This window comes from Leptopilina heterotoma, unplaced genomic scaffold, assembly GCF_015476425.1.
Source record: "Leptopilina heterotoma isolate Lh14 unplaced genomic scaffold, ASM1547642v1 Lhet_142, whole genome shotgun sequence".
Lineage (NCBI taxonomy): Eukaryota > Metazoa > Arthropoda > Insecta > Hymenoptera > Figitidae > Leptopilina > Leptopilina heterotoma.
Genome location: NW_025110861.1, coordinates 1,487,234 through 1,505,908, shown reverse-complemented (window position 1 = coordinate 1,505,908; position 18,675 = coordinate 1,487,234). Strand labels below are relative to the sequence as shown.

At 31.4% G+C, this 18,675-nt stretch overlaps 1 protein-coding gene across 3 annotated transcripts in view; it reads left to right on the top strand.

Annotated features, from left to right (window-relative positions):
- The window catches only part of LOC122498126 (dopamine D2-like receptor), a 147,069-nt gene that overhangs the window by 121,408 nt on the left and 6,986 nt on the right, over positions 1–18,675 (top strand). The window contains exons 5-7 of one of the 3 annotated variants that reach the window (XM_043605712.1): positions 3,121–3,373; positions 10,025–10,125; positions 14,074–14,250. In XM_043605712.1, coding sequence (XP_043461647.1) covers positions 3,121–3,373; positions 10,025–10,125; positions 14,074–14,250 — 531 coding nt within the window. Of the gene's footprint in view, positions 1–3,120; positions 3,374–10,024; positions 10,126–14,046; positions 14,251–18,675 lie in introns of all 3 variants that reach the window. The other 2 variants (XM_043605711.1, XM_043605710.1) reach the window with 2 other exon arrangements.

The following is an 18,675-nucleotide window of genomic DNA, read 5'->3' as shown; positions in this document are numbered from 1 at the left end:
CTCATACGTATGATAAATGTCTCTTATGAAATCTTCTACTATTTTTGAATTGATGGACAGGATAACAGATATTAATCTTATGTCACATTTTTGTTTGCTTAGGTTTTGGATTCTCCGTCAGCTGAGCATTCATTTTCTCTTGAGGTGCTTTCTTTTCTTTTCGACAGCGTATTTGATGCTTCTGGACTAATAAGATTTCTTTCTCTTTTTTGTGCTTTTATGTAGACTCGCTTAATAATTCAAACTTGAATGTATGTTCTTCTTTTCCTCTTCAACTTTTTGTTCTCCTCTGTGTAGCCTATTCAAATTGTAGCCAATTGTTACCGTTATTTCCAGCACTGTGCTTCGTCTTTACCGGGCCGATAATGGCTAGTACGGTTCTTTAACCCGTCTTTAAATTTTTATGCACTTTATCCTCTAACCGTAAAATAATTTTAGCTTCTTCCGTTCTCAATACTTCGCATTTCTCTAGCTCCTTATTGATAGCCTCATCATATAACTTTGAAGGCACTAGATGTTCTATGAATCCAATTTTTCCATTCTTGCTGTTTGGTTATTCTTTAGTGAAAAGTCTTTCCACTATGACGTTCAAATAGAACTTATAATGATTTTAATAATTTCAATTCAAATGACAAACAGGAATACGAAGTATTAGTTTAATATTTTTATTCTTTTTGAAGAGCAAATTAATATATTTAGTATTTCCAGGTATAGCGAAAGGGAGAGTAGACTCTGACTCTTATAAAAACCTGGTTCATTGAAGTGCTTATCTGATTGAAACTCTTTTTTATGTATTTTGCAATTTATCTTGAATGTAAGACGGTGCTAGTTTTATTTGATATATTCCTACTGTTAAATCTTTCAAATCGTCTTCAGTCAAGATTTGAAATTCTAGAACATCTAAATGATTTAAACGTCTTCATTGACTATGTCTTAAACGCAGATTATCTACCTCCACTCTAGCTTAAACAACATTGAGAGCTTGTGATATTTCTAACATTCTACGTGCCAGTTCTTTGTTTGCACCTTTCTTAGTAATCAGAAGTGGATATCTTTTTATTATTGCTCCAGCTATATTATAAAAGCTAGCAAGCTTCTTTGAGAGCGTTATACTGACAGTTTTATTAAAAAATGAAAAGACGGCTTTATTATGGACATTTCTTTCTTCATACTCCTTTATGATCAAACTTACGACAAGGAGTAAAGTCATTCATTTGTTCGACCACAGGAAGATAGCGGTCATTTTATCATGGACAAAAGCACAATCAAATTCATCTTCAGTAACATCACGTTCATCGACAAACATTTGTTTTTCGGTCGCAGTAGTTTCTAACTGTTCTAAAAATTAAACATGTTTATAGATCTATTACAATTATCATGCGTCAATTAATTTTTTAAATGTCTATATTTATTCATTTCAATATTTTCTTCTATTAGTAATAATTATTATTACGACTGAGTGATAGTATCAATCTTACAACTTAAATAAAATAAATTCTTTTAAAAAATTACGAACTTACCAATAATTGCAAATGACAATGAAATAATAAATTCCGTGGCGTAAATTGTTTGCCGTGATTGCTGTGAATGCATTTCAAATTGGTGAGCCTCCAATTTGTCCCTTATCTCGGATTAGTATATAGATAAATAGCTGGACTTCGTAATTCCCTGTTGTTAATAGTGCACCAAAAATGAGATGTAGGCAATTATAGAGATAATGTCAAGACGCGACACGAGTGTAATTTAATTTCAGCGATGAAGGATCTTTTGAATTACCAAATAATCTGACATTCTATCTTAGTTCTATTACAAATATTAATTTTAATAAAACAATCCACTTAAACTGTTCAATTTAATAGTCATATTAAATGAGCTGCTTACAAGTTTAGAAAACTGTTATTTTTTGCCAGTTCGTTATCATGTAGCAGTTATTAATGTAAAAAATATGAAATAAAATATTTAAAAGTTAAAATATATTACCGATCACGTGATAAATTTTATTTATTTTATTTATGAATCAGTTAAAAATTTTTAAAATCTTTCTGGAATAAAACCAACAATAAGATATATCATTTATAAAGTAATGGACGAATAGAAAGATAGCTCTTTACTTTCACAAATCTTTAAAAAAAGTATCCATGTAAAGAAAATAAAAGAAATACTATATATTGAAGATGTAGGACTTAAGCGCTAGCATCATGAGAAACGGAGAACAATAAATGAAATAAAAGTTCCAGTTCGGAAAACGAAATTCAAATAATAAAAGAAAAATTTAACGAATCACAGTAAGATACGTTAAGCTAAGACTTACTTATTTTGAATTCGGAATAATGCATGTCTCTTTTAGTAATGAAAATATTACTAAAATATTATTTTACTCCTATTCCAACAAATATTATGTATAGACCTTAATTTTAATGACGACGTAAATCTATTAAAATTAATCATGCTAGTTAAATATATTTAATATGAATTTAAAAAATTTTCAATAGCGAAAAATTAGGATGTCTATAACGGTCTTAATTAAAAATTTTATATACCACTCTTCTATTAAAGTCAAGCAACTTTTCCTTTTTTTACGCTCTTAATAAACTTTGTTAAGTTCTCTTTTACAATTTATAAAGACAAATTGTTTCGACTTGATAAAAAGATTACAATTCTGTATTATATTTACTTCAAATCATATTAACATGAGCCCAAAGTATCCAGATTTATTTCTTTGGCTGTTTTTAACTCTTATTGGTGAATATACGTTGCAAAAATCATCTTGAAACTTCTTAAAATTAATTAAATGTCATGCATAATTTTTTTAAATACCTGATATAAACACAAAATTGTGCCTGTACAATTCGGACCTACTACTAAATGTAGATTTGAAACACTGTTCACCATTTACAATTAATCTATTTCTGCACCAACCTATTTCATATAAAATATCAGGACTTAATCCATTTATAAAGATTTGTCTCCATAATGCAATTATATTACATTACATATAACGTATTCATAAATTTATAGTTGTATATGGATAAACATCCGTTTCTAAAGGGATATTTTAATCAGCTGATGCGCTACCAATGAGTTCACCATTGAACGTACGCTATCGAATTCAAATTACAGATACATAGCAGTGACCCGTCCGATAAAGTACGCCAAACACAAGAACAATAGAAGAGTGTGGTTGACGATACTGTTGGTTTGGGCGATATCGGCAGCGATAGGAAGTCCAATTGTTCTTGGCCTGAACAATACTCCAGATCGAACGCCGGATCTTTGCATGTTCTACAATACGGATTTCATTATGTACTCCAGCCTTTCTAGTTTTTTAATTCCCTGCATCATCATGATCTTTTTATATTATAGTATATTTAAGGTGAGTGGAACTTTTTTTTACTTATTATAACAAAAGTTAAATTTTATTCTTTCTAGAAAATGCCTCTGTTTATAAAACAGCTTTTTCTTTCTTGTTTACAATCAGAAGCAAAATTTTTTTACTGGGAAAATTGTAGCAATATCAATCAGATTAATTTTTGTTTAATAAACGGTTTATAACCTTATGGTAATGGTTGTTGTTTTATTTATAAATCAAGTAGAGTCAAATATTTTAATTTGAGGAATTTAGGTTGAAACTACTATTGTAATAAAAAATTGTGGCAATACATGCTTACCACTATAAATATTTATTCCATCCAACAGGGCGTGGTTTTTCTGTGCAAACAGGCACTCTCCGTTGGGTGAAACACAATTCGATAGTTTATAATTAGGCTTTCTTTGCAACCAGTTGTCAATTTCCGAGTGTATTTGCGTTTTCGTGGGTACACTCTATCGAGATGGTGTATGCATAACACGAACACATTGCGAGGATAAATAACAGAAATCCCAATTAAATGTCTTTGTTACTTAATTAGGAATCTCACATAATAGAGCCCTCACCTGGCTTTGTCCACTAGAAGATTTTATTTTGTTCTTCATCATCATTTTGTATTATACCAGCATTTGTGGTTAGTTTCCAAATAGAATTTTGCAATTTTCTTCCTAATTACTAATTTTTTCTTGGAATACAACATAGTAACTGAATTTATTAAATGTAAAATTAAAATATTAATATTGAGATGAAATTGTCTGAGTTAGTTAAAACTTATTCTTTTTCTTGTTGACTTTTTATGGGCCCCAACTCTTTCTGAATTGCCCAATTTTCTGTAGTGTTTCTAACCCTTTTTGTTTTGAAAAGTTACTAAAAGTGTTTTGCAAATTTTTTTCTATCATTGATGTTGTGTGATAAAGTAGTTGGTACGTTTATTTTTTTTACAGATTGTTATATATTTTTTAATCTTCATTGATTTTATATGTTCTTTAAATGCTTGAGCTTTTTCAACTTTTCTTTTGCTAATTTTGTATTGTTTATTGCATAGTATAATAATGAATATGGTTTCAATATGAACCAAATATTTCGTAGTATTAATTGTGAGGCAATGTTACCTCAACATTGTGATGCAACAGTAAAATTTGAAAAGTATAATTTTGTTATTTGAAAACCTTAGGCATGCAAAATATTTGTCGCAACCCTGTCTAATAACACGTGAGTATTGCGCACGCTTTGCCCCTCTTTTCTGACGATAATTTGTCCTGTGCTGTCGACAACCTATAAAAGCCGGAGCGCAATGCGAATCCAGGAAATAAAAGGGTTATACGCCACAGGTCGGTTCAATCGCAACAGGAAATAAAAAAAATTTAAAGGTTAAAAAGTAATTTTATATTTTGATTAGAATTCTAGTTCAGTTTAGTTTAGAGAAGAAATCAACTTGAATAAACTGTACCATAGATAGCAAACATCCAATGATAAACCGGCCAGTGCCGTTTTTGTTGAGCGATAACTGTGGATCACACAACCGAAAAACTAAATAAAAAAGTGTACTACTTTTAACAAATATTATTAAGCTTTAAAGATTACAATAAAACAATTTCACTGTTGTAACACATTTGAATTTTCGTGTCTGGAAACTGCGTGACATATGTTCGTACAAAAGTTTGTCATGCTGTAATATCACTGCTCTGTAATAATGTAATTTTATACTTTCTCGCATGATTAGAAATTAGCCTGAGTAATAATGTAATAAAATATTTTAGAGTGTACTTGTATGAACTTTGTGCAATTATTTAAAGTTGCGAGCTGAAGGTCTAACCTTTATAAACAACCTGCACCAAGTCAAAACGAATAACAAGTTAGTTGATATGATTGTGACACATATGATACAGAGGGATGGATTGTTACGCACAGTGATCAAATGCATGCTTGCGTTTGTCCCACTGGCATTGCCACTATTAACTCAAATGCATTTATTTTGAAAGTTACGGAAAAATTTACGAAATGTAATAAAGTAATAACGTTAATAAAAAATAAAACGCTAACACAACCAATTTTTTCCATCGGCAACGTAAAATAAGTTTCTGGTAAATAAAAAGTGATTTTAAAAAATAAAATATTTTATCAAAAGCGCATTTTATGCGAAGCCCTGTTCGACTGGATAAACGATCCCTGACTTTAAGGGGTTACAACATTCTAGAGACCTAATAAAACGTTTTTTACAATTTTGTTTGTAGAATTTACGATTTAGAGGATTAGTTGTGCTTAGGCCTAAATAGTATATTATAGGATTCATAATTTGTGTATTCTAGTTAAAACCATTATTGTAACTAATATTAATATACATATACATACATCCTGTTTATCTAAACCAACATATTATATTAAACCGCCTTCATTTTATAAATGTTGACCAAAGTTTTAAGCTATTTTTCTTTAAGAATCAAATTTACAAATCAAATTGACACAATTTGTTATAGAAAATTATTATAATTGAACAACTTTTTAAGTAATTATAGTCATCTTTGTATTTCATTTATTTAAATTTTTGTAAATTCTCATAAACTATCCGTGAGAAAAAACGTACCTGTAATTTACAAGTAATATACTGCAATCTTCTTTCTATTCATGACGTCAATTACCGGCTTTGAAACACTATTCATGTTTCTATTGCTATTCAAATGAGATAATACAGTTTACCTAAAATAAAGTTTCTGTTGTTATTTTCATATATAATGAGGGTTAGCTTGTGTATTTTAAGTCAATATTTAGTTTCAAAAATGAAAACAATAATTCTTTTTGTTAATTTCGAGAAAAACGTGAGCAAACTCAAAAGTTTGTTTTACAAACAGTAGTTTTTTCAATTGTATTTAATTTATCATATTAAATTTATGTAATAATTAACAAACTGTTAGATGGTGTATTTTTTAAGAATATTTAATTTTTGAGACAACTGGACATTTAGTTAAAAACCTTGTAAAATTTTTTCCGGAATTTTTTATAGGAATCCTTTTCAACATTGGTCATCAGATTTGGATCATTTTCATGATATTATACTCATGCCATTGTTGCTTTCGATCCCGGAATTTTATTTTAAAAATATAAAATTTTCAATAAATTACTTATATAACAATAATTTCTGTATTGTAAATTTTTCCTGTTATATAAAAGCGATTTTATCCAGAAGATTCATTTTGTGATGGAAAAAAATTGAACAAGTATGAGTTGAACTCTCACTGAAATGACGGGTTCCGTGCACCAATATTAAAATCATTTGGTACAAAAAAATAAATCGTAGAAACAAAAGTTTTTACCTTCAAATTATCCTTAATTTAGAGGTATATACGACATTTTCAGTATCCCTGAAAAATTTCCCACAATGAATTTAAGGGTTTTCAATTTTGCAAAGCAGTAATTGAAACAGCGAAGGATTTCTCACTGGAACAACATTTTTGAATATTTTTAAACTGATAATTCAAAAATTTAGCTCGTGCTATTTTCTCTTCTACTTTCCATTTTCTTTCTTAATTTTATAATCAATGTTAAACATTGCTGTAAAGCTTCGTGATCATACAACTGATCAATTTTCAAAAATATTGACTGGTTTACTTCTAGTCTGGTGTCTAAAGTTTTCGAGGTCGCTGATTATGAATCTGAAATTATATTCACAAACATAATTATATTCAAAATGTCGAATCTATTATGATGGGACAATTTTGTTAAAATTAATAAATTTTCGGTAAATTTGATATGAAAGAGGATAAGAGATCCTTACTGTGAACATGAAGTCAATTTTACAAAATTCAAAAATTCGATCCAAATGGTGTATAATTTGTTTTAAAACTTATAATTTTTTGTTCAACTTGGTAAATTGGGGGTTTTGCAGTTGTCATCTGCAAATCTAGATTCAGATTCTTAGATATCCATTAACTATTCCATTTGAATGCCTAAGACTATAAATTTCTATCTGTTCTTTAACAATAGAGCATTTTTTGCAACTATTACAAATTATAGGCAGAACCTATTCGGTATGCTGATCAATCTTTAACCCAAAAAATTTCTGTATACATTTTACTTATTCCATCATAAATTTCTTCTCTCAAGAATCTAACTTCATATTTACTACACGTGTAGCAAAATATGTCAAGATTCTTACTAGAATCATGAGCTCACGAGTTAATTTTAGACTTTTTTCTTGTAGCTTCTATACTCTACATCAGCCAAGTCATGAACCAATGTAGAGCTGCTTTCATATGATGACGATGCCGGCGGACCCGCTTTGTCACCCTGACCAGCTGCCGATCCTGGGTTTCTGATTCTCTGTCTCGTAATTCTCCTCTTACCTGTGTCTGCCATGATGGCATCAAAGCCGTTATCCAGGAACTTTAGCCGGATAGCAGACAATCTCCGTTGCCCACAGTTTCAACGTGGAAATGCCCTGGACACAGACTTAAGTAAAATGATGTTTACTATGGATTAATGTTCTGCCCGTAGTAGGTAGTTATATCAAATCACAATTCGCATTCAATATACTTACCTTATGTAAAAAGTATGTTGTAGCACTGAAACCTGTAGATGTCATGTCTTATTGAAATCAAGAATTTTTTAAACTTGTTTCTTCACTATTGTATCAGATTCCTAATCAGCGTCCAAGAAATTCCATTTATGACCTAGAAAATTAAAAGGGGCCTTACATTCGAAAAAATCGATTTTTTCCATTGATTCTTGTGGAAAAAGATGTGCTACTCTTAATGGAATAAACAGTGTATATTTAGTTTATTAATTTTTGTACTACAAACGAGATTCATATGCACTGGGTTAAAATAAATAAATTAATGAAGGTACAAGAGAAACGTATTAATTAGAACTGCTTGAAACTCGTTATTTTTTGAGGTCGCTAAATACGAATCTGACATCAGATTTTCAAAATTGAAAATAACGGATTTAATATTGTGGAAAATTTTTTAGAATCAATTCGAATTATTCGAAAATTCTGACTGAAGTGCTTCAGGGATTGTCGATTAGGAATCTGACCTAAAACAATTTTTAATTTTTGTTAAAGTACATTTTTTATTGCACTGAAGAAAATAACATTGTTAATTCTGATATGAGAGTATGGTTAGGACTTTAGTCTGAACTAAATATTCAGTATTGGTATTCTATCAATACGTTATTAGTATCCTCCATACACATAAACATTTTTTTTAAAAGTATTTTAAAATAATGTCCTTATGTGAGTGTATGTGTACTTAGATTGCATTAGTCTCAATATCTCAGAACAATCAGCGATCCTAAAAATACTATGTAAACCGTTTGCACAAGACTCGTACGAAAAGAATAATGATTTGATGACGCCACGTCACTGATTCGTGTTCGTAAATTTGCAACAATGTTATTCTTATTTAGTCCCAAACGACTGGTCGAATTCTAGTCTAATTGTTTCGGTACCCCGTACAAAAAATTGGAATAATTCCATTCATATAAAATAAATTTAGAAATCAGCACAAGCTTGTAATATTGAAGACAATGCTTCTTTACTTACCCCGCTACCAGATTTTTTACCCTTCCAGCTCCGTGACACCTGCGAATGTGAACTTCGAGATTAGCATCGCCGACGATTCTACCGCGTTACAAATGATTTATTCGGATATTTTCGGAAGTTACGCGAATGTCAACGATCATAACCCACTCAAGCCTCTTCACACCTTGGGACCCTACGATTATTATAATTATTTGTTACCTTCAATATTAAAATATATCATATGCCATTAAACAATCATGAATGAATTTTTCCTCAATAGTTAAAGCCTCAAGTAAATGGAAAAATACTAAGTAAAAGAAAAAACTAGTAGAAGTCATGAAAATGGTAAAGAAAAGAAAATTGTAAAGAAATAATTTTTAATTTGGAAAACGATTATTATCTGTAATAGTAGGATGTCGATAATAGCCATATTACTGAAGTAAGTAATTGCTTACAAACAGAAGTTATATTCTCGTCTAATTGTACACTTATTAAATTCTACTTATCGTGAAAATCTCTAGGTTCTATCCGAAAATACTTCTTAAGCTGTTCTGTATTCATCTGAGAAATAATTATTTCTAGAAAACTTGTTATTCGCAACTGGCTTTGCTCTGTGACTTCAAACTTTCATTGCTTTCAATTATAAAACTTTATCACTTCTGTTATACTATAGTCAATGGAGAGGGGCTTAGAATAACCATATTTTTTGGTTTTCTATTTTGTATTCTGTCTTCAATCGACCGATGTTGGTTTCTTTGAATTCTTTCGAACTTATATTTCTGTAAATGCTTTAAGTAAATATATATCACATATTTTTATTCATTTAACCATAAAACTGCGTCACTCTTTGTAGAAAAATATGAAGTACGTATTTTTTATTTGTATTTAAATTGAACAAATTTTCGAAATTTTGGATTTGTGAATGTAGAGCTTTTTTCAATAGCTTTACTACTACTACTTCAATAGTAGTTGCAATCGCAACTGTTCGACTAAAATTCTTTTAGTGTAACTCTACGCTAAATTATTAGGACTGATCCGAAACAATATTATATATATATATGTTAAAGATTGTATTGTTTAAAATAAAAACAAATTTAGTTTTTATATTTCTAAAAGTAATTACTGCTTTACTATTTCAGGCGTTACGAATCAGAGTGAAAAAACAAAGGGCTAATAGAAAATCAAACACTATGGACTCCAAATCGGGAAATGTAGTTGAGAACATCATGCACGCTAGGAGGTAAATACAAATTAACACAACTTAATTAATTTGTTCTTTTCTTAATTATTTACATGGTATTAGATTGAATTTTGATAGAAAATGGATTTTCCTTGCAGGCAAAGCATGTTTTTACTTTCCTTCTGTTGTGTATAGAGCAATGGCTTTTAAATTCTTATAAAATGACAATTTGTTTTTCCTACAGCTATAATGACATTCTACTTATGTTACTGACTTGACACATACAAGTTTATTACTGCTAGATATATTTAATGAATTTCAAAAAATTGCATATCCAGTTATTGTACAGATAATATGAGACAAATTAATATAATAGAAGGTCTGTCTGCACGCATGCCCTGCCAGACTCACTTGATGTGAAACGTTTGTGTTTATTCCACATTTATAAGCTGTAACGATCCATACCGTTTTCTTACTTTTCTTAAAATATCCCATTTTCTGATTGTTTCCCCAGTTCATAATTTATCGCGCTAGGTGTTTGCCTAATAGCTTCCGCGACCATCGGTCAACAGAAGAATTATAAATTCGAGGGTCATCGGACCCAAGGCGAATGGTATTATAGTTACGTTGACGATTTCGTGAAAATTCTCATCAGAGAGAAGCGTTCCTTCGTACACCGAAAAGATCAGCGAGGTATAAAAAGATTTCGTTCATCAACCCTTGTGTCGACTTTCGTGAGCCAAACCTTTATCCTCATTCATTTCCATTCTGAAATATTAAAGTCTATCGAAGTTTGCCACAAAGCGAAATCTTAAGTCGCAGCGAGTGTCGTATCCCCACCACCCCATCATCAATGCAACTTCAACTCAAATATCGGAACGCTGCTGGTAATCTTGCAGTGAGACAAGAGAAATCTTCTCCGTGTCTTAGCATCAGGTGAGAGAGAGGGAGCACTTGCAGAGAAATCGCATTGACTGGAACTAGGTCATGAGGGGAAAACATTGGGTAAATGGGATGATGGGAGTACAACAATTGCTGCTACTTACGATTTCACTTAGGGTGCGTTCCAAATTCCATCAGCTACTAAAATCTTATCCTTATTTTCCATTTTCAATAATCTTCTTCTTAAATGGCTTTAGGATTTTTAATAATCTTATGATGACAATATACTGACAACTTTGACAACTGTAATAGTGGTGCTTACCACTCTGTCTTTATCAGTAAGAACTCACCTTACGTTTTTTAATTTTTCTAATTCATCAATAATCTATGCCATGCGGTGTCTGCCCACCTAACCTTACAGCTAGATTTTCTTTTTCACTAGACAACTTGCACCCTGGTGGAGAGACTATCCTTCAAGCCGCTTGCGTTCGTCCTCTCAAAATCGTCGGGACATCGTCAACGGGAACACAAGGAAAATCCTTTTCAAATTTACACAGAACGACTAACGTCAACTTAATCGTCTCGGGCACCAAAAACCAACTGTTGCATTGACGCAACTTTTCCATTGAAAGCCTCTGGATGCGCTCGGCGCTTTGATTGGTTGCCAAACGTTGCTTTGGTCCGGGGCTGCTTCATTCTTTCCGATGGTTGTTCTGATTAGCTGGCGCCTTCGGAAAGTGGACACAATTTACTGCTTTGTGAATACTTGCTAGGTCCATGTCGTCTGCTTCAGTGTTATGACAGGCAGCAATGTTTCGATGACTCGTTTAATTTCTGTTTTCTGAATCAGGAACATGACTATCATCTCTGCTGATTGTCTCGTGATGCTGATGGCTACTGCTCTGGTTGTCTCAACTCTGGTCGATTTTCTCATCGAGTCTGAACTCTCTGTTTCTCTCCTCCTAACATCTTCCTAGATTTCTAACCTTAGAAACTAGGTAAACAAACAATTCTATTTCATACAAAACTTCCCTCTTGTGACGTCAGTTAAAAGTTTACTGGGGTTCTACAAGTAAGTGGAACAGTGAATAGTAGCAAATGTTTGTCATCCATCATCCCATCTACCCAATTCTTTACTCTTATGACGTCACAAGATGGGAGTAGCTCTGTAGCAGCGTGAAAAGAGCTAGAGGTTGGAGGCGCGTGTTTTGTGCGCTGTTGTTAGCCTCTCTCTCTCCCTTCGTGCTCTACGCGTCTATGATGGCTGTATTGCATGACGTATATGCTATTGCTATATCGTATAGCTCATCGTTACAATTCAGTAACTCTTTGTCCACAGCTCATTTTTTCCTAGTTTTCTCAGTTGAATATAAATTTTTATCGCGCTGATACAATTGCTGAATTGGGTATAGTTATCGCAAAGGGTTAATAATATCTAGAAGATTCACAAGGGACTCTGAAGTTAATAAGAGGTCGTGGGTAGCTTCCTGTTTTTCTGAACATTAAGTATTATAAAAATCCTTCTTGAATCTTTTCCATATCAATAACATCTTTGTCAAAGATTGGATTACATATGATTGGTATATATGTGAATCTGGATAGTACAAAAGAGTTGAAAAATTGGATTAAAATTTAAGAATTACTGACATTTCCGTAGTTTCTTATTAAACAACCCAACGTTCTTAATGCCTTAGAGATTTCTTGGATGTGTAAATGTAAGACCCTAATTAAAACGAATTCCTAAGTCAACAATTGAGTCCGTTGTATTGAGTTGTGTGTTATTTGTGTAATAATCAAATAAATAGTTATAAATGACGTGACATTGATAAACAAATATTTTCCATTAAGTTTTTTTTCTAGGCGCGGACACTTTTTATAAAATTATCTAAGGTACCAAGAACTTTTTTCCTTTACATTAAAATTTTGTTGTAAATGACGGAGAAACGCGGTTGCAAAGCTGGAAATTGAACAGTAATGTAATAATAGCATATAAGAGGTAGATTACAAACATTCTCCCACAGATGGTAGAAGTATGCGGAGGGCTTAAGGGCTCAGCTGTTATATGATTAGCATTACATTATTTTTCTATTTCTTATTTTGCAACCGCGTTTCTATATGGAGTAAAATAATCCTTCCGATTCAAATCATTGTTTCTTAAAATAATAACCAATCATATTGCAAAAAACTTTATATTGTTGTTAGACGAAAATCGTAGATGGATTTTTGACATTCGAAATTTAATTTCATAATCAAAATCAACTAACAGCAAAAAACATAGAAATAACAAGTTTTATGTTAATCCGATAGAATTGAAATTTAGAACAACTTTTCTCGAAACAGAATATTTGATTATTTCCTTTTACGATTATTTAATTTCTTATTATTTTACATGCTACATAAAATGTTTGTTTACTTAATTTTGAAAAATATAATGATTTCATTACATTTTTTAAAATTTAGTAAACATATATTTAATGCTTAAATATTTTAAGGCTTTTTTAGAAAGTACTGGGGAATTAAATTTTAATTTATTCCACATTTTCATTGGCTCTGTCTCAATAAATGCAAAGGTCTACGCAAGAAAAACAGAAGTTTTTTGAGACAACTCATCCTTTGTTCCTTTGTTATCCCGTTTCGCTGCTTTAACTACCCCTTTGTGCTCATTCTAAAACGAAAATTAATTTAAGGAAAATTCACTAGTTTCTGTAAAAATAAATGTACTCATTAATTCTTGTATTTTTTAAAAATATCCATTAAGCATGTCATAGAAAATGTGGTTTTATTTTATTTAATATTATAATTATTATTATTTAATGAGTCATAAAAAATGCAATGTTGCCATACACGGATATTTTTATTTTGCCCTACATCCAGAAAATGCTTAATATTTTTATGTTTGCAAAATGCAATATTATACGTTTGAATTAAGAACAAGAACATTTTTACTAGTAATAGTTGTAGAAATAATTGTGTAGAGTATTTTGTTAGAAGCGTAGAAAAGTTTAACTTGAAAGAGAATATATTGTAACGAAAAGCATGAAGCTAGTAAAAGCTAAGGATTCTGTAATTGTAGAAGCTTTTTAGAGACATTTGACTAAGGTCACGTAGTGGGCATTCTGTGGCAAGGTTTGCGGAGACTGCATTAGGAGCAGCAGCACTCGTGACACCAGGAATTGAAGAGCCAACAAATACGGCATCAGGGAGTAACGAGGACGAGGACGAAACACCATTAGATCCTGCAGTGGTCATCTCTAATGAAAAGAGTACAGAGTACTTCCTAGCTACCGTCGTCGAGGAGGCAGCGTAAGATATTTTTTATATATTCTAATTTTACTTAAACTTAATTAAAAAATTAGTAAAATAAAACGAAAACATTCGGACAGTGAATTAAAATATATTTACTCTAACGTTTCGAAATCTAAATGATCAGAGAGTCTATCAAAAAGTATATACAAAATATTATTTTATTATAACTAACTTATTTTAAAATTGTTAATTTTAATATTTTTTTATATTTGAAACTAATTATAATCTAAATTTTAAGTTTCCTTTTTAAATATTAGTTAGGGTAAACCAGACAATAGTCTAATAGTTTTGTGTGATCTTAAGGAACAATATTAATAGTTTTGTACGACCATAAGGAACAATCACACGTGGAAGAAATTTTTATTGCAATTTTTAACAGTATTCATCAAAAAGATTTTCTTAAGTGGCCGAATAATTTAATAATAATAATTGTCTGGTTTACCCTACATTTAAAAATGTTTATTTTAATATAATTTTTTAAAATTGATATTCATATCAAGATGCACACGGGAAGGTAACTATTTTTAATTTCGTAAAACCTAAAGAAATAATAGTAATGTTTTTATAAACATCGTAAATTTACTCGTATGATATTTTAACTTATATATTACTGAAATATTTGTGCCCTAATTATACTTTAGTTTGCAAGTTTCGTTCTTGGGCTTTAAATCGTTTTTAAAATTTCCATTAAGTTTATTCTTAAAAACCATTTCTTTAAGGGGTTACATACAGTTAGAATTTTCAAAAATTCGATTTTTTTAATTGCATTTTCTAAAAATATAACATTTCAAGAGTATTCTTTAAAAATTTGAGACAAATCGGACCATTATTTATGGAGATATAGATTTTTGAATGGAGCCGTCTCAGCCGTTACTGTGGCCAGGCGGCGGTACTTAAAACTTTGAACTCGTTTTTCTTAAAACCATGTTTTGGGAGTCGGTGATCACTGTAACTTGAGAACAGTGTAAAAAAAATTCTACAAGACACTGTAAATTCGACAGCATTTTACAACTATTCTAAAACATACGAATTTTTAAAAGTGGGCGATAAATGCCATGTGATTTTAAAACAAAAGAACGAATCTGACCATTTTTTATATGAAATTCCCAAAGAAGATTATTATTGTCACAAGTATGTAACCAGCATATACTTTCCTAAAGAATTTGATCCGAATAGGCCACTGATGGACAACAAATTGAGCAAAGTACCCTTCAAAAGCCCGTTCATCATTGATGCGGGACAAACAGAAAGACAAAATGAGCAGTGTAACTACGAGTAGAGGAGACAGTATGCATTGATATCATTGCAGAGGAATTCTGCAAGATGTTGAAAACCTACGAGGTGCAGAAAAACGTCAATATGAATATTAAGGAGGGACTGAAAAGTCTAAAATCGCTCATTTAGGAGGCCAGGGAAAAGAATAATGAAGCGAAAAAGACGGACGAACGTCTATACCAAAGTTTTGTTTTGGCAAAAGAAAAGAAGTCTTGGAAAAGAAGATTGAGCAGTCCTGAAACGACGAAGGACTTGAAAAAAAGAAAAAGGAGGTAAAGCCTTCTAAATTGTCAACAGGTAGGATCGACAGGGCGTCGAACGCAAACCCATACAAGAAAATACCAAGGTTACCGCGACAATCAACAATGGTTGTCATGGTGGCAAAAGGAATTAGTTTTGTTGATGTCTTTGGAAAGCTTAAAGGTGAGTCTGAACCTGATGCTAGTCAGGCAAAAGTGGTGGGAGCAAGACCCACAGAGAAAGGTGACCTTCTGATAAAAATAAAAAGCTCACAAGGTAAGAATATGTTCACCGAGGAGGTGACAAGGATTGTGAGTGAGCTTGGTAAGGTGCAGATGGCGGATCGAAAGGTCACACGGGAGATCCGTCACCTGGATTACCTTACCGACAACGCCAAAGGACAGGAAGCCTTGATGCAGATTTTGGGATCATCATCAGCTTGTAGAAAAGAAGCTGCAAGACTTAAAAAGTTGAGGCCAATAGGTAGTTCCATGGGTTGAAGAATAGTCCAGATTAAGACGGGAGTGGTTTTTAGTGGGTTGACCAGAACAAGCAAAAAAGATATCCAAGAAAAATATAGTTAAAGTTTTAGCATACATGCTGTAAAAGGTACAAAATTTAACCCATAAATCTACAGTTAAACATTGATTAAATATATGTATATAAAGTCATATGCAAGATAAATAATACTAATGTAAATACATCATGATGAGATACATTTAACGTAAAAATATTTAAGTTTTTCATTAAAAAATTTTAGTTTCACTTTTCATCTGACATGTGGGAAATAGTAAATAATAAAAAGAAGTTAAAAGTACACTCTGTTCCAACAATATTACCTACTTTGCCAAAGCGACAGAAATTTCCTGTCAAAATTTTTCTCAGAAAGGGAGAAAAAAGGGAAGGTTATAATTTTTCTAATAATTGTATACTTGCAATAATTTTGACTATAACTATAATAACAAACGTAAACTTTGAAAACTCAAACAAGTGATTTTCCTCTTGGAAATTATGAAAGTATGGAACTTGACAAAATTGTGTATATAGAAAAATAATGTATTATTAAAATATTTTACATAATCCAATTTAAAAAAAATATTATTTATGTAAATTCAAGTTAAATTTAAGTTGTAAATTTTCTTTTCGGAAATAGAAGAGTGCACAGTAGCTATGTTAGCAGTGCAGGTAAACCTAGTTCGCACATTAATAGTATGAAACTTGAACGAGATATTTTGTGATGATTCATATCAAATTTCTGACAATTTGTTGATTCCTAAAAATCCTACAAATTCTATAAACTATCCTTCCGTTCCATTACAAAGTGACATAACAATTGAAGATTAGGTAGATATGAAGTTTTGGTAAAAAGTCATACCTTTATAAATAATCAAAATTGAATAATTGTATTTTCTTATCTCATTTAACAGAAACAGTTTGAAAATGGAAATAATGAAAATGAATGGTTTATTGAAAAAAATACTTCCTTCTAAGTATGAAAATGTAGAAGATTTCGATGAGTTGATATTTAAACAAAAAGAGAAAATTAATAATTTACAATGTCCATTGCAACGAATTCTGGAAGAATAAGAAAATTTGAATCAGAACAACATAATACATACAAAGCAGTGCTACTATCTTTATTCACAGAGGATCAAATAAGCCATTTAATAAAGCAACAAAGAGCAGGAATCTCTACACTTACGAATTGGTCAAACAGGAGAATTAAAACAGCATTACGATTAAGTTTGATTACGGAAATTCTAGATATGAAGAACTACTAAGACAAGGTTTACGAAATGTTTCTTACGAAATGTTACAATACCTAGAATATAAAGTCGCTTATTTTGATGATTGTTATAAAGAATTCTCAATATCAAAAGTAGTCGGATATGAGTTGACTGGTGGAGGTTTCGATGGTACACTTCTAAAACCTATAATTTTAAAGATAATATCGAAGGCTGAACTCATGGATTTAAGAGTTAATAAGGTTACCTGCAACATGGGTCAATGTAACATTGCTTTTTGGAATTCATTTGGCGTTATAACAGGAAGACACACTGGAATGCAATGCATATTACATTCCGCTAATTTATATGTAATTTATATGTATCACAATTGCAATAAATGTTCATAATAAAATTATTTTTATTTACGTTAATTCTTCATTGACTCCTAACATAAAATCTTTATATTTGTAATTTGTCTATTATTATAATCTATTTAAACAAAATTCACAGCACGGAAAACACGCCTAGCTTTATGTGTCCCAATTCTTCCATCTTTTCAACTTCTGCCAAGTTCGTGACTACAACAGCTAGCTTCAAGTCCCACTTCTTGGGTCTAAGACTATAACTTTTTTACCAACTGATACTGTTCCTAGAATCTGCACCAAGACTTTCTGGACTTCGGCATTATCAGTAAGGCAATCCAGGTCGAGAATTTCTAGTGTGATCATTCGGCCTGACATCAACACCTTACCAAGCTCTCCAACGATCTTTGTCACCTCGTCGGTGAAACTTTTCATATATGAGGAGCATTCTACATTAAGCTAAAGGTCTCCTTACTTTGTGGGTTTTGTTTACACTACTTTTTGTTTCTAGCATCAGGAAGTGACTCAAGTGGTTAATGACTTTCGCTATGACCTTTTCCTTTTACTCTTTTAGCTTGGTTTCGACGGTTTGTCTACTACCTTTCTCACAGACAGTCTTTGAGGTTTCAGCTCCTGCTTCTTTTTTTAGTCCTTTACAGTTTTAAGACTACTAAGTCTCCATTTCTGCATGTATACAACAACGTTCCTCAACGTAATTGCACTTCGCAGGACTTCAGTATTTTCTTGACTTCCTATGCAATGCATTCTGCCTCCTCATTCCGAAACTTAATGCATTGATCTCTATCCTCGTTGCAGCT